Below are 10,904 nucleotides of genomic sequence, written 5' to 3'. Positions count from 1 at the left end.
TCTCAAAAAAAAAAATCCCTCTAAACAGCACAGGGTGGTTATCGGTGGTTCGCACTTTTTTATCCTCCCAGCTCCCCACACAAGATCACCCAATGATCTTCATTCCAGAACGGGGCCTTAGAGCTTTTAGCTTTTCACAGGGCCAGCATTATGAAGCTTTTCTGCAAGGTCTACCAATGAGGCCAGTGCTCCCCCAGTATGACCCCACACCAGCTCCATCATCGGTGTGGTCGGTTGTCATACCCCCCTAGCTGCCCTGGCTGGTTGTTGGGTTGCTAGGATGGACTTATTTCCACTGTATGGTTTTGTACTCTTTAGGGGGGTTTAATTGGGGACTGTATTTCATTATCCTAGGCTTGTCATGTAATCCAGCTAAAACATTTGGAAGCTCCCCAGAGCGGTTCCTAAGTGGAACAGGCTTCCTTGGGAGGTGAATGATCAATTAGAAATGCTGGTTTTATGAATTTAGGCAGATGGCACAACAAAGTCAATATCAGGGCTCTCTCAATCTCACCTCCCTCACAGGGTGTCTGTTGTGGGGAGCGGAAAGGCAAATGTAATCTGCTTTGGTGACTCCTTCAGGTAAACTGGCATATAAGAACCAATTCTTCTTGGACACGAAATTGGGGCTACTGGGTAGGCAGACATTTGAGTTTGTGCATTGTGCAGGGGATTGGTTTAGATGACCTTGGAGCTCCTTCCAATTCTGATTTTAATTCATTGGAGAAAGCAATACTGGATTGGTCAGTGAAAAAAAGGAAACCAGGCCAACAAAGAGCACAGTGGTTAGATATCAAAATGGATACCATCCAGAACATTACAGTAGTAATCATTTTATCTATAAACCTCACCCAGTATGACATGGGTACGGGAACATTTTCAGAACTCATCCCTCAGGAATTTCCAGATTTCAAAATTAAGCTTATGCCAAAGCTCTGCAACACCTTTATCAATTGGTGAACAGCTACCAGCTACAATGTACCTAAAACAGCCTGGGACATGCTCATCTAATGAACTGTTTTCCCACATGATTTCATGTGCCAACTACAGTTATCAATTGCCTCACTTCTGAATGTGTTCAGGAGGCCCAACATGCTCCCTTCCAGCAGCTGTGTGAACACCTCGGGCACAGAAAGCTCCTATAGTCCTGAAAGATGTGCCAAATTGAATTACTTTGACACACCTTTAGCAAAACAAGTAATGGATGGCTCTGATAATGACACCAGTTTTATTCATGCCAATGCATTTTAAGTTAAGGGATGGGTTTCGTGTTTTGTCCTTACCTTGGTAGTGGGGAAAAGATTTAAATGGTTTTAAAACCTATGCATGCTAAAAACCTCCAAGCCATCCAGGGGAGCTGGGTGTTGTTGACGAATGGTAACACGCACTTACGTATTCAGAATAGGAAACCAAACGAATACACGTTTTTGTGCAGAGCTTTTCTTCCTCAGTTTGTGTGTAAAATTAATTTTCTGAGAAAGACCCCAGTGGGGGCTGAAATATGTCATGTCTAAGGCCGAGGAATGCATGATGCACATGTTATTTTTCCAGTAATGACCTATGAGCTTTGTGTATTAACCTTTTTTTTAAAGGTGCAGACAATGACCTATTGTCGAAGTTGTACAGACACCTAACCTTTCCAAGTCTTTTGTTTTCCGTTCCCTATTGCTATAAGAAACAAGAAACACAGAACTGAAATCATTGTTTTATTAGAAGAATCCATAAACTTAATAACTTGGGAGTGCAAAATGCCACAGGAGAGGTGATGACTGAAAATTAGCATTATTTTATTCTACAGTGCATTTTGCTGCATTTTAAAGGTTTTAGATGCTAGGATTCTTCATAGACAGCACAGTTTTAGCTATAATATTATAGACCGGCTTACAGAAAAAGCAATGCTGGAAATCCTGCTCTAAGGTGCTAGGATCATCCGAATTGGTGAACCGCACTTACAATCGTAAGAGAGTTCAAAACAAGAGGTCTGGCTTTTGTTTACACTTAGCCAGTGCCTCGTGAGCAGCGTGATGTCTCCTAAGCACCGGGCTGCTATTGAGTCTTCTTGCGGCATCAGTCCTGGGAAGCAGACCAACCAACCTGGGAGGGAAAAAGAAAGCAAAATGGGTATCTCAGTGCATCTGTTCACAGCACTTGTGGCTAGTTCCAATACGGGAAACATCGACCATCCGCTAGGCAGACTGAAGGCTTGTCGCCGACCCAACACGGTAGCTGCAACAAACCTGTTCAGGCAACTGAGCTGGTGTCTTCCCAGGTCTTCCTTCTCTTACGGACCAAGCCAGCAGCTACAGGCAGCCCTGAAAAAAAGTCATTGCTGTTGAGTATGCAGAGAGGCTGCCTGCAGATACACACAGCTGTGAGGAGCACACAATGGCTTCTAATTTTAGACAAAACTTGGATGGCTTCAGTGATGCTTATTTAAGGACCAGTTCTAAAGCATGTTTGCAGTGTGCACCATGTCGGGAAACGTTCGCAATATTGGAACAGAAGCGTCACAGGGAATGCAATTTAGCTCACCACTATCCTGTCCTTTTCTCCAAGGATTTTAAGGCTCCGTATACATAGGCCTCGTCTCTTCCGCTTGGCTAACTATACCCCCCCCAGCCCTCCCAAGGACAGTAAGGTCACCCATCCAGTAGGAACACATTAGTGATCCCTGGCCTAAATGTGTACATCTGACATCAACCAGAGCCAGGGCCTTTTCTGTCCTGGACCCGTTCTGGTAGAAAGAGCTCCCGGAACAGCTGAGGGCCATTACGGAGCTCGGCCAGTCCCAAAGGGCCTTAAAACTGAGCTCTTCCGCCAGGCATTTGGTTGGGTCCAATGAACACCTAGACAACTTAACCAAACACCTCTGGGCCGCCTCCCTGGAATAACCTAGACAATGACTGATATAGTCTGCCCATACAGCTGTAGGATCAATTGTTTAAGACATTTTAAAATCATCTTAGCCAACCTGGTTATTGTCCGTGTTTTTAAGGGTTATTGCTGGAAGCTGCTGCAAGCTGCCAATGCTGGGAGGGGCGGGATTTAAATAAATAAATGAAATCGATCAGGCGGAGAAAGGCTACAGAATCATGGCTTTGGCCAACTAGAAATTTCCACAATTGATGGATGGGAGATTTGAACCTCGCTCTCCCCCATACCTATTCACGGCATAACCGCTGTGCCATGGTAGCGGAAAGTGCTAAAAGGTCGCAACTGACTTCCGGCAACCCTGCTTAAGTTCTTCAAGGCAGACGTGATTTGCTGTTGCCTGACTCCAAGTCACACCCCTGTTATTTGGAAGTCTCTCAGCCAAATACCAGCCAAATTTGATCCTGTTTAGCTTCCTAGATAGAAACTCCCCCCCCCGCCTCGTCCTTTTTGTTTTTGATTAATGAATTGTGTTTTTATGTCTGGGGTTTTATTCAGACATGGTAACCCGCCACGAGCCGCTTGGGAGTGGCAGGTAGTAAATCAAATAATATTCTTGAGGGAGCTTCCAACAGATGAGGCCAAATTCCAGTGGCCTCCGTTCTTCTCAATAGTGATGAGCCCTTAAGTTTACTTATGATGCTCACCTGCTTGCATCAGGCCCCTGGCAACCTTGGGACGTTCCCTTCCATGAACCAGATGACACAACTGCAGCCAAGATACCATGCTGCCTTGGTAGGTTCATCCCGTTAATCAAGACCCACTTACTTCATAGCATGGCTTCAAGATCCGGAGAAGCGGTTTCATTCCCGTTCCAGCATTTCGCTGCAAGGTGGAGTAATCTCTGCCTCTTCTCACCTGCCAAAAACAAGTCCGTGTCACTGACCCGAGTTCATTCGAATTCTTGATTTACTTTTTAGAGATTAATGTCTAACAGGATACTCCAGGGCTAGGTGAGGCTGTTCACCCAGTCCTGAGATTTCCCCAAGTTAATATGGTCATTTTTTTTTTTCATCCCAGGTTTAGATTCTCATCCAAAAACCACATACCACAGTGGAAAAGTTGGCTTATCAAAGTGGGAACAAAAGCCTCCCGTACCCAAACCATGCTGTACTGGGAGAAACCTCCCCAAAGGTCCAAGTTCTGCACAAAGCACAATTATAAGGTCTTGGACGTGACAGCTGGAAGAATCCAAGCATCCTTTGGTTGGTTGCCTTTCCCCTCTGGTTTTTGAAAGCAGAGTCAGTCACAGCAGCCAGCCAGGCCCTCCCCCAGGATAAAATTGCAGATTCGGACAAGAGTTCTCCTGGGGGGTCTATGAAGACCCCAGGATTAGCCCAATGAGTTTGGTCAAAAGCAATAAGAGCCAGTAGTTTTGCTGTGGCCATAAGAATGGAGCTCTGTGGGAGAGAAGATGCAGACATGAGCAAAAGAGTTACCTCGAAATACAGGACTATTTCCACAAATGAACTAGCCAAGAGCAGCTTTCGTCTCACATGGATCACGCACTGAAGGAGGCACAACACACTTCGGGGGTCTCCAAGGAACACTGGCTTCCACACGCTAGCAGAGAATTCTCACAGTGTAAGAACAGGACAGAGCTAACTACAGGTAGGCCCGTCTAGGCCCAGACATCAGTTCCACCTCAACCCTGAAGAAGCCTCGGATCCCCAGGTTGCGAGAGCTTCCTCCTCTACCAGCTCATCTCCAAACCAAGCGGGACATGCCCCCCAACTTTAGGAAACGTTTGTATAAACCCGGAGGCAACTTCCTTCCCAGGTTCTCCTTCCTAGCAACAGCAATACAATGGTATTACAATTGCGGCCAGGGACACCAAGGCTGGTTTGTTGACTGAAATCCTAAGAGCGCCTGGTGTGGTTGCAGGGCTTTTTGCCCTTGCACACACTCGCGCTCGACACCCCTCGTCTTATTCCCTGTAGCACCGGCTCCCAAACCAGAAAAAGAGTGATGAACCTTCAACAATCACAACAGTTAAAGTCACTGATTGAAGGCCAAACCAGGGCACTCAAGATCTTCAGCCACCGTCTTGAGGAACTCCGCTGAGATCTGTGTTTGCAACACAACCACCACCACTTCCTCAATTGTTTCGGCCACTGCCCATTTAACATGAAACCAAGTCCCCAGGACAGCACCGTGGTGTAGATAAACCTCCCAACCTTCTAGGGAATCAATTATTGGCAGATGCATATGGGTGGGGTATCTTTAGTTGTGTCCACTGGGATCATGAGTGGCTTTGATACAAGGTCACTCCGACACAATCAGATCAATCAACATTATGGAAATAAGCATCCAGGGGTGGCCATGCTGGCAGGGGCTCATGGTAATTGTAGTCCATGGACAACTGGAGAGCCAGTTTGGCCACCCCTGGCATAGGCCATACTTCAAAGAGCAGGCAGACTTCCCATTGGTTCTGCCTTGTGTTGCACAGCCTGGCAGTTTTCATTTCTACCAGCTTTTTGGGAATGGGTGCCTATCAAGCTCATTACCTGTTAACCAACCCTGGGTATTCCCTAGATGAGGCCTGTTTCTTACTGGCCACTCAGCTATCTAAGTTGTGCGGTGCAATGTGATGTCAAACGTCACGAGCAGAGAATTGTTTCAGATGGCATTTTAATGGGCTTCGTAAAGCCAAAAAACTCAGTACAGGAACTTCCTTATCCACTTCAAATACAATGTCAATGGAATTATGTACGCGTCTTCCAGTAAAAAAAGGACAATATAAACAAACATTTTCAAGAACCTCTCCAAGCATCAGTCCTATGTTTACTATACAGTAAAACAGGCTTTTATTATGATCAATGTGAACCATTTAACCCTTTCAGTGATACCAAAGCAGCTTGCCTTCGTCACCCTCCCTTGTGATGCTAAGAGTTGAATTCCAAAAAGTGCATTGCACTTTTTTTCCCAAAGGAAATTTTGCTCAGCTTCCAGGTTACTATCATCTTAAATTTTTTAGGGCCCCATTTTAAGTCGAGTTAAAAGAAAACTTCGGGCTGAGAAAGACAAATAAAACCGGATTTCAAAAAACGCTTTAAAAACCACTCTTGGAAAAAAAAAAAAAAAACTCTTGAGCAAAGTCTAAACAGGCAATCTTGTAGAGGAAGCTTTCAGGCTGCATGTGACAAAAAAAGCTATATAGGGGAAGATACAAGTAGGTAACTAAAGATTCAGCGAAGCTCCAAAAATCTTTATAAATACGGCCATTGGAAGGACGATCTTGATTCAGGAAGGATTTTTACTCGGTGTGAGCTGAGGACAAGAAGCAGGTACAATCATAAAGGCACAAGTATACGGACATGTTTGCAGCAATTTCACCACTCCTAGACTTTTTTTTTTCCTTTCCTTTTTTAGATTAGTGAGGCTAGGAATCTCAAGGCCCTCCCCCAATTAGCACTCCACAGCTGGGCTGCACAATTGTGAAGCTAACAGTTCTTTAAGGTCCAACATGCATTTAAAGTAACGTATCGGTAATCTGAACTGAGGCCTGCCATGTTTAGACGGGGTCAATCGGGTGCTCGAAAACTGTCTTTGAATCTAGGCTCCACTTACGTCAGGTACTGCTACAGCCACTACCTAGGCAAGTAGGAACACTGCAAGTTATGGGTGCTTTGGACAAGTAGGAAGGTTGCAATTCCCTTCCCAAAAAAGCCACCTACCTCAGTTGTCGTAGTTGTCTCTGTAAGAGCCTCCTGAAGAGTAGCGGTCATTATATCCTCCCTGACTTCTGAAAGCAAAGGATCTGTGTTTTGCACTTGCTCAGCGAGAATTCAAAATCTCTGAAGCAGAGCTCATTGCCACAATTACCTGCCGTAATCCCGGGAACCGCCGTAACCCCCACTTCTGCTGTCGTAGCGACCACTGTAGCTTCTGTCTCCACCACCTACAGGAAAAAAAATATCTTACTGGTGAGCAGCCACCAATGAATCAATCTTTCCCTCAATTAATCCACAGCCAGTCAGCTACGGATCACTATCTTTTCATACTCACCTCTGGAATAGCCACGGCCTCGCCCCCTTCCACCGAAATAGCCACCTCTGGATCCACGTGACGATTTCCCTGCGTGGTCCACTCTGATCTGGCGCCCATCTACAGACTAACCACAGAAAAATGTTTTAATTAGGGCTTCCAGGGTGTCATGGGATATCTAAGCGCAAACCTCCCATCACCTTCAAATGCAACAAGTGGACTAAGATTGGCTTATTTATATCCTGGCTGTAGCACAAGGGTGAGAGTTAACCCCCACCGTCACTATAGTTAACTCTAGATTATGCCTATGTACCTCCTTAGCTGATCTGCACATTCAATTTGAGAACAAAGTGGTTAAAAACGTTGAAGGAATGCAGTATTTAGTAGGCTTGCTTTTAAGCATGCATGCATTATAATCCTTCTGGGTTGCCTAACATTCATCTTGCGGGACAGAACAGGCCAAAATGGGGAGATTTTAGGTAAAATGCAAAACATATGCCACAATTTGGGCCACTCAATGAAATTTCAGAAGTAGAGGGAATGGAGAGAAATTAAGTGTCCTGAAGTGGCACATGCTGGATGGCAGAGGTAGAGTGACGGGACTCATCCAACTTAGAGGAAGAGGGAATAAACAATCCAGCTGTTAGGATAGGACTATAGCAAGCTCTGTGCTAGTTTTTCACTTATCTGATGCTTCTACTTTTTTAATGAGGACATAAGAAAGTAGTCTTTCTATCTGAAACAGAAGCTCAACATTCATACATGCATATTCTGCAACTCATCTCATTTCTTCCATGGGCTAAATACTGTAAATACTATTTTAGAAACAGATTCATTTTCACATTATGGGTTAACCCAGACTGGGAAGAAAACTATCTTTCACAGAAGACTTGCATTAATAGCGGGGTGAGGTGACACATCTGCTCTCACTGAATCCAAGCTGAATCCAAAACAGGAAAAAGATTGTATTTAGGATATACTGGACACCAATGAATCTTTAGCAGTGTTCAGGAAAGTGTCGAATTGTCGTTGCTCTAATTCACAAGATATTATCAATTTTATACTATGGTTCACTGTTTTTGAGGATCCTCTTGTATTTTTAAACTATTTGCTTGTCCCTTGGAGGCTAACCAACAATGAAAAAAGACACTACACCTCCCATATTACAGCTAAAAGACTGGACTTACAGCATTACAAAAATGCCCATCTCTAATAAACCAATGGATTGAGAAACTTAAGACCGGTATCAATATTTGAATGCATGGCACATAGACAACAAAAACATGATGATATTTTTAGATACTTGGAAATTTTAATAGAAATTTATGTGTAGGTTTGCCACCACTGTATATCTGAATCTCTACTTTATATATTTGGAGCTTCTCTGGGTTATTTTTAGAGAAATCAATTTTTGATCAATCAGCTTGTCATACATTACTGACTCAAGAAATCAAGAGTAATAGAACATGTGACATTTCAAGAACCTTTACCTCTCCATTCATGGCTCTCATGGCATCTGACGCATGCTCAGGATTGGCAAAAGTGATAAAACCAAAGCCTCTTGATCTCTGGGTTTCTTTGTCCTTGATCACTACAACTAGAAACACAAAAGTAGCAAAAATTACTTATAGAAGAGTTAGATTAGACTCCCATAGCACTTCAGAGACCAACAACATTTTTCAAGGTTAGGGTTAGCTTTTCAAAGTCAAAGGATTTTGACTGAACCTTGAGTCACATAGAGCAGTTTAATATTCTTACCTTCAGAAATAGGACCAAAGGAGCTGAAATGCTGCTCCAGACCTTGCTCATCAGTGTCAAAGTTGAGCCCTCCAACAAACAGCTTTCCTTCTTCAGAAGACATGATGGTGAACAGAAGTCTACAGAACAATTTTTAAAGGTATATGAATCAGAAATACAGTGTTCTTTCAGCCAACTAATTATGCATGAGAGAATTAAAGTCTAGATGTTTAGAGAACCATGTACCACATTGCTTTGTGGAACTAAGCCCCCCCAAAAACTCAAGAAAGCTGGTCTTGTCTACAGCTAGCTATTGCCATGATACTTCTGAATCCGCCACAGGACAGAACTCAGCCCTCCAGTGTTTCATGGCAGAAGCAGCAGCCACGACCACTTCCTAGCCTCATCAAGGCATTTAGGTTCCTCTGTTTTGGTACCATATTATTGACAGCATACGTGATCCTCTATTTTAGTCATGCTTCAAGTTACAAGTCTACATTCCATTATGATCCATTAAGGAGAATGTTTACTGAAGTTTCCCCTCCAAAAAAACATTTTAAGCAATAATTAAGAGTTCTAAGGAAGGCTGGCCACATAGCTGTAAGTTGTGCTTCCACTTATAGTTTATATATATATATACACACACACAAGTCTCCATTGGGAGTCCTATGGGCCAGCCCACCTCGCAGGGTAGTAAGACTACATAAACATAGCCCAGAGCTCTTTAGCAGAACTGGGCAGGGAAAAGATGCAACATAACCTAGAATGCAACCTGACATTTATGAATGTAGACAGCAACATGCAGATATTGGCTTCCAAGGCTCTTCCCTTTGCTCTTAAGTAATCCCAGCTGTGACCCAGAGTTTCAGTTCAGGAGATCATAGGACTACCAACTCAGACGTCTACTGGAAATCACCCGGGACTACACCCGATCTCCTGCTGAGGGATCACCTCCCCAGGAGAAAGTGGCTGCATTAAAAGGCAGAATCTGTGGCTTATCCCCCCCCCCAAAAAAAAAACATTTCCAAGGATTTCCCAACGTGCCACGAGCCACCCTGGACTCCAGGGAGTTCCGCGGGCACTGAGGCCTGGGCCTACTGCGTCCACATCCGCCCATGACAAGAAAGCCTCGTGTCTGCGGGGGCGGCCCCGTGCCATTTGACCCCACGTGGCAAGGCAGCCGGGACTGCTGCTTGGGGCGGGAAACGGAGCGAGGAAGCCCCCGCAGAAACCGGCCCGAGTCCACCAGCAAGGCCGCCTCCATTTCCCCGCCTCGAGCGCCATCTTGTTCACCCCGAGCTCGCAGCGGAGGAAGCGTCTGGAGAGCCGAAGATGGCGGCCGAGAGGAAGAAGCGCTTCCCGCCAATCCGGAGGAAGCGCTCGCCTCGCCCCTGCCTCAAGCCCCAAACTATGGGCGCCTCCACCGCGCACGCGCAGAGGGCGGCGTCTCCCCCCCCCCAAAAAAAAACACACCGTCTTCTTTCTCGGTGCTGGGAACCGCGCTGTTACTCCAGGCCGCATGCGCAGAGCCGTTGGCGCCCGCGCGGCCTCTGCCTCCGCGCGTGCGCTCTGAGGGCCCCGCGCTTTCCCCCTCCCCTTTTTTTTCTTTCGACGTCACTGCTCCCTAACGGCCGCCGAGGCCAACGTTTACAAATTGGTCTGAAAGGAACAACAACAGCAAGCATACTAATAAAGGGTGGGGGGGGCAGGAAGGCTTAGCGATCGTTTCCCTCCCTACTCACCAAACTATGTTACCCGGGCGGGAGCTGCTGGAAATGCGGGCCGAGGCACCGCCCGCGCGACGCTTATATAGAGGACCGCCCACCGCGGGGGTCACGTGACTGTAACCCGCCCGCCCCAAGCGACAAGGTTGTTACTGCGCATGCGCCGGGGCGTGGCAACGTTCCAACTGCTGTGCCGGTGGGGGGGGGAGGAGAAGAAGGGAGGGAACAAAAAAAAAAATCATTACCTTCCACTTTCTCCCGCCCAAGAGACTCTCACCATGTGATCATCCGGGGTCTTCCTCGGCGCGCGCAAGCTTCCGCCCTGGCGCCTGGAATCAGGGAGCTCCACGTGGCCGCCGCTTCCGGTTCCTGTTCGAAGCGCCCACGTGGGAAGTGAAGAAATGAGCCCGAGCGGGAGCCTCATTTTCCCGGCCAGGCTTTGCAAGGGCTCGCCCGCGGCCTCCCCCGGGAGCCTCTGGGGAAGGGAAGCCGGACGGGGCAGGACTCAGGGCCTCCCTCCTCCTC

The 10,904-nt window shown here is 46.3% G+C and overlaps 1 protein-coding gene across 4 annotated transcripts; it reads right to left on the bottom strand.

Annotated features, from left to right (window-relative positions):
- Positions 1 to 1,693: 1,693 nt before the first annotated feature.
- On the bottom strand, positions 1,694 to 10,544 carry LOC143833528 (RNA-binding protein 3-like). 4 transcript variants are annotated; one of them, XR_013229658.1, is made up of 9 exons: positions 10,398 to 10,544; positions 8,677 to 8,795; positions 8,409 to 8,515; positions 6,940 to 7,045; positions 6,757 to 6,832; positions 6,609 to 6,676; positions 3,700 to 3,789; positions 2,238 to 2,312; positions 1,694 to 2,094 (listed from the first exon to the last, which is right to left on the bottom strand). XR_013229658.1 is itself a non-coding variant. In XM_077329443.1 (7 exons), exons 2-6 carry the CDS (start codon positions 8,777 to 8,779, stop codon positions 6,610 to 6,612), a joined length of 459 nt encoding a protein of 152 aa, XP_077185558.1. In that variant the 5' UTR covers positions 8,780 to 8,795; positions 10,398 to 10,544; the 3' UTR covers positions 5,546 to 6,201; position 6,609. The 4 variants fall into 4 exon arrangements, 2 of the variants coding, with proteins under 2 accessions (XP_077185558.1, XP_077185561.1); XR_013229659.1 differs by having other exon boundaries at positions 6,609 to 6,673; XM_077329443.1 differs by lacking the exons at positions 1,694 to 2,094; positions 2,238 to 2,312; positions 3,700 to 3,789 and adding an exon at positions 5,546 to 6,201.
- Between the last annotated feature and the right edge of the window lie 360 nt (positions 10,545 to 10,904).

The sequence above is a fragment of the Paroedura picta genome, chromosome 3, assembly GCF_049243985.1.
Source record: "Paroedura picta isolate Pp20150507F chromosome 3, Ppicta_v3.0, whole genome shotgun sequence".
Lineage (NCBI taxonomy): Eukaryota > Metazoa > Chordata > Lepidosauria > Squamata > Gekkonidae > Paroedura > Paroedura picta.
The sequence above is the reverse complement of the archived record's forward strand: the minus strand, read 5'-3'. Positions and strand labels throughout refer to the sequence as shown.

Excerpts from the sequence above, each read along its gene's own strand:
- LOC143833528 (XM_077329443.1), bottom strand. The coding sequence starts at position 8,779 with ATGTCTTCTGAAGAAGGAAAGCTGTTTGTTGGAGGGCTCAACTTTGAC. Across the intron at positions 7,046-8,408 it reads TGAGAGCCATGAATGGAGAG|TCTGTAGATGGGCGCCAGAT; the intron begins GTAAAGGTTCTT and ends TTCTGTGGTTAG. Across the intron at positions 6,677-6,756 it reads GGTTCCCGGGATTACGGCAG|AAGTCAGGGAGGATATAATG; the intron begins GTAATTGTGGCA and ends CTTTGCTTTCAG.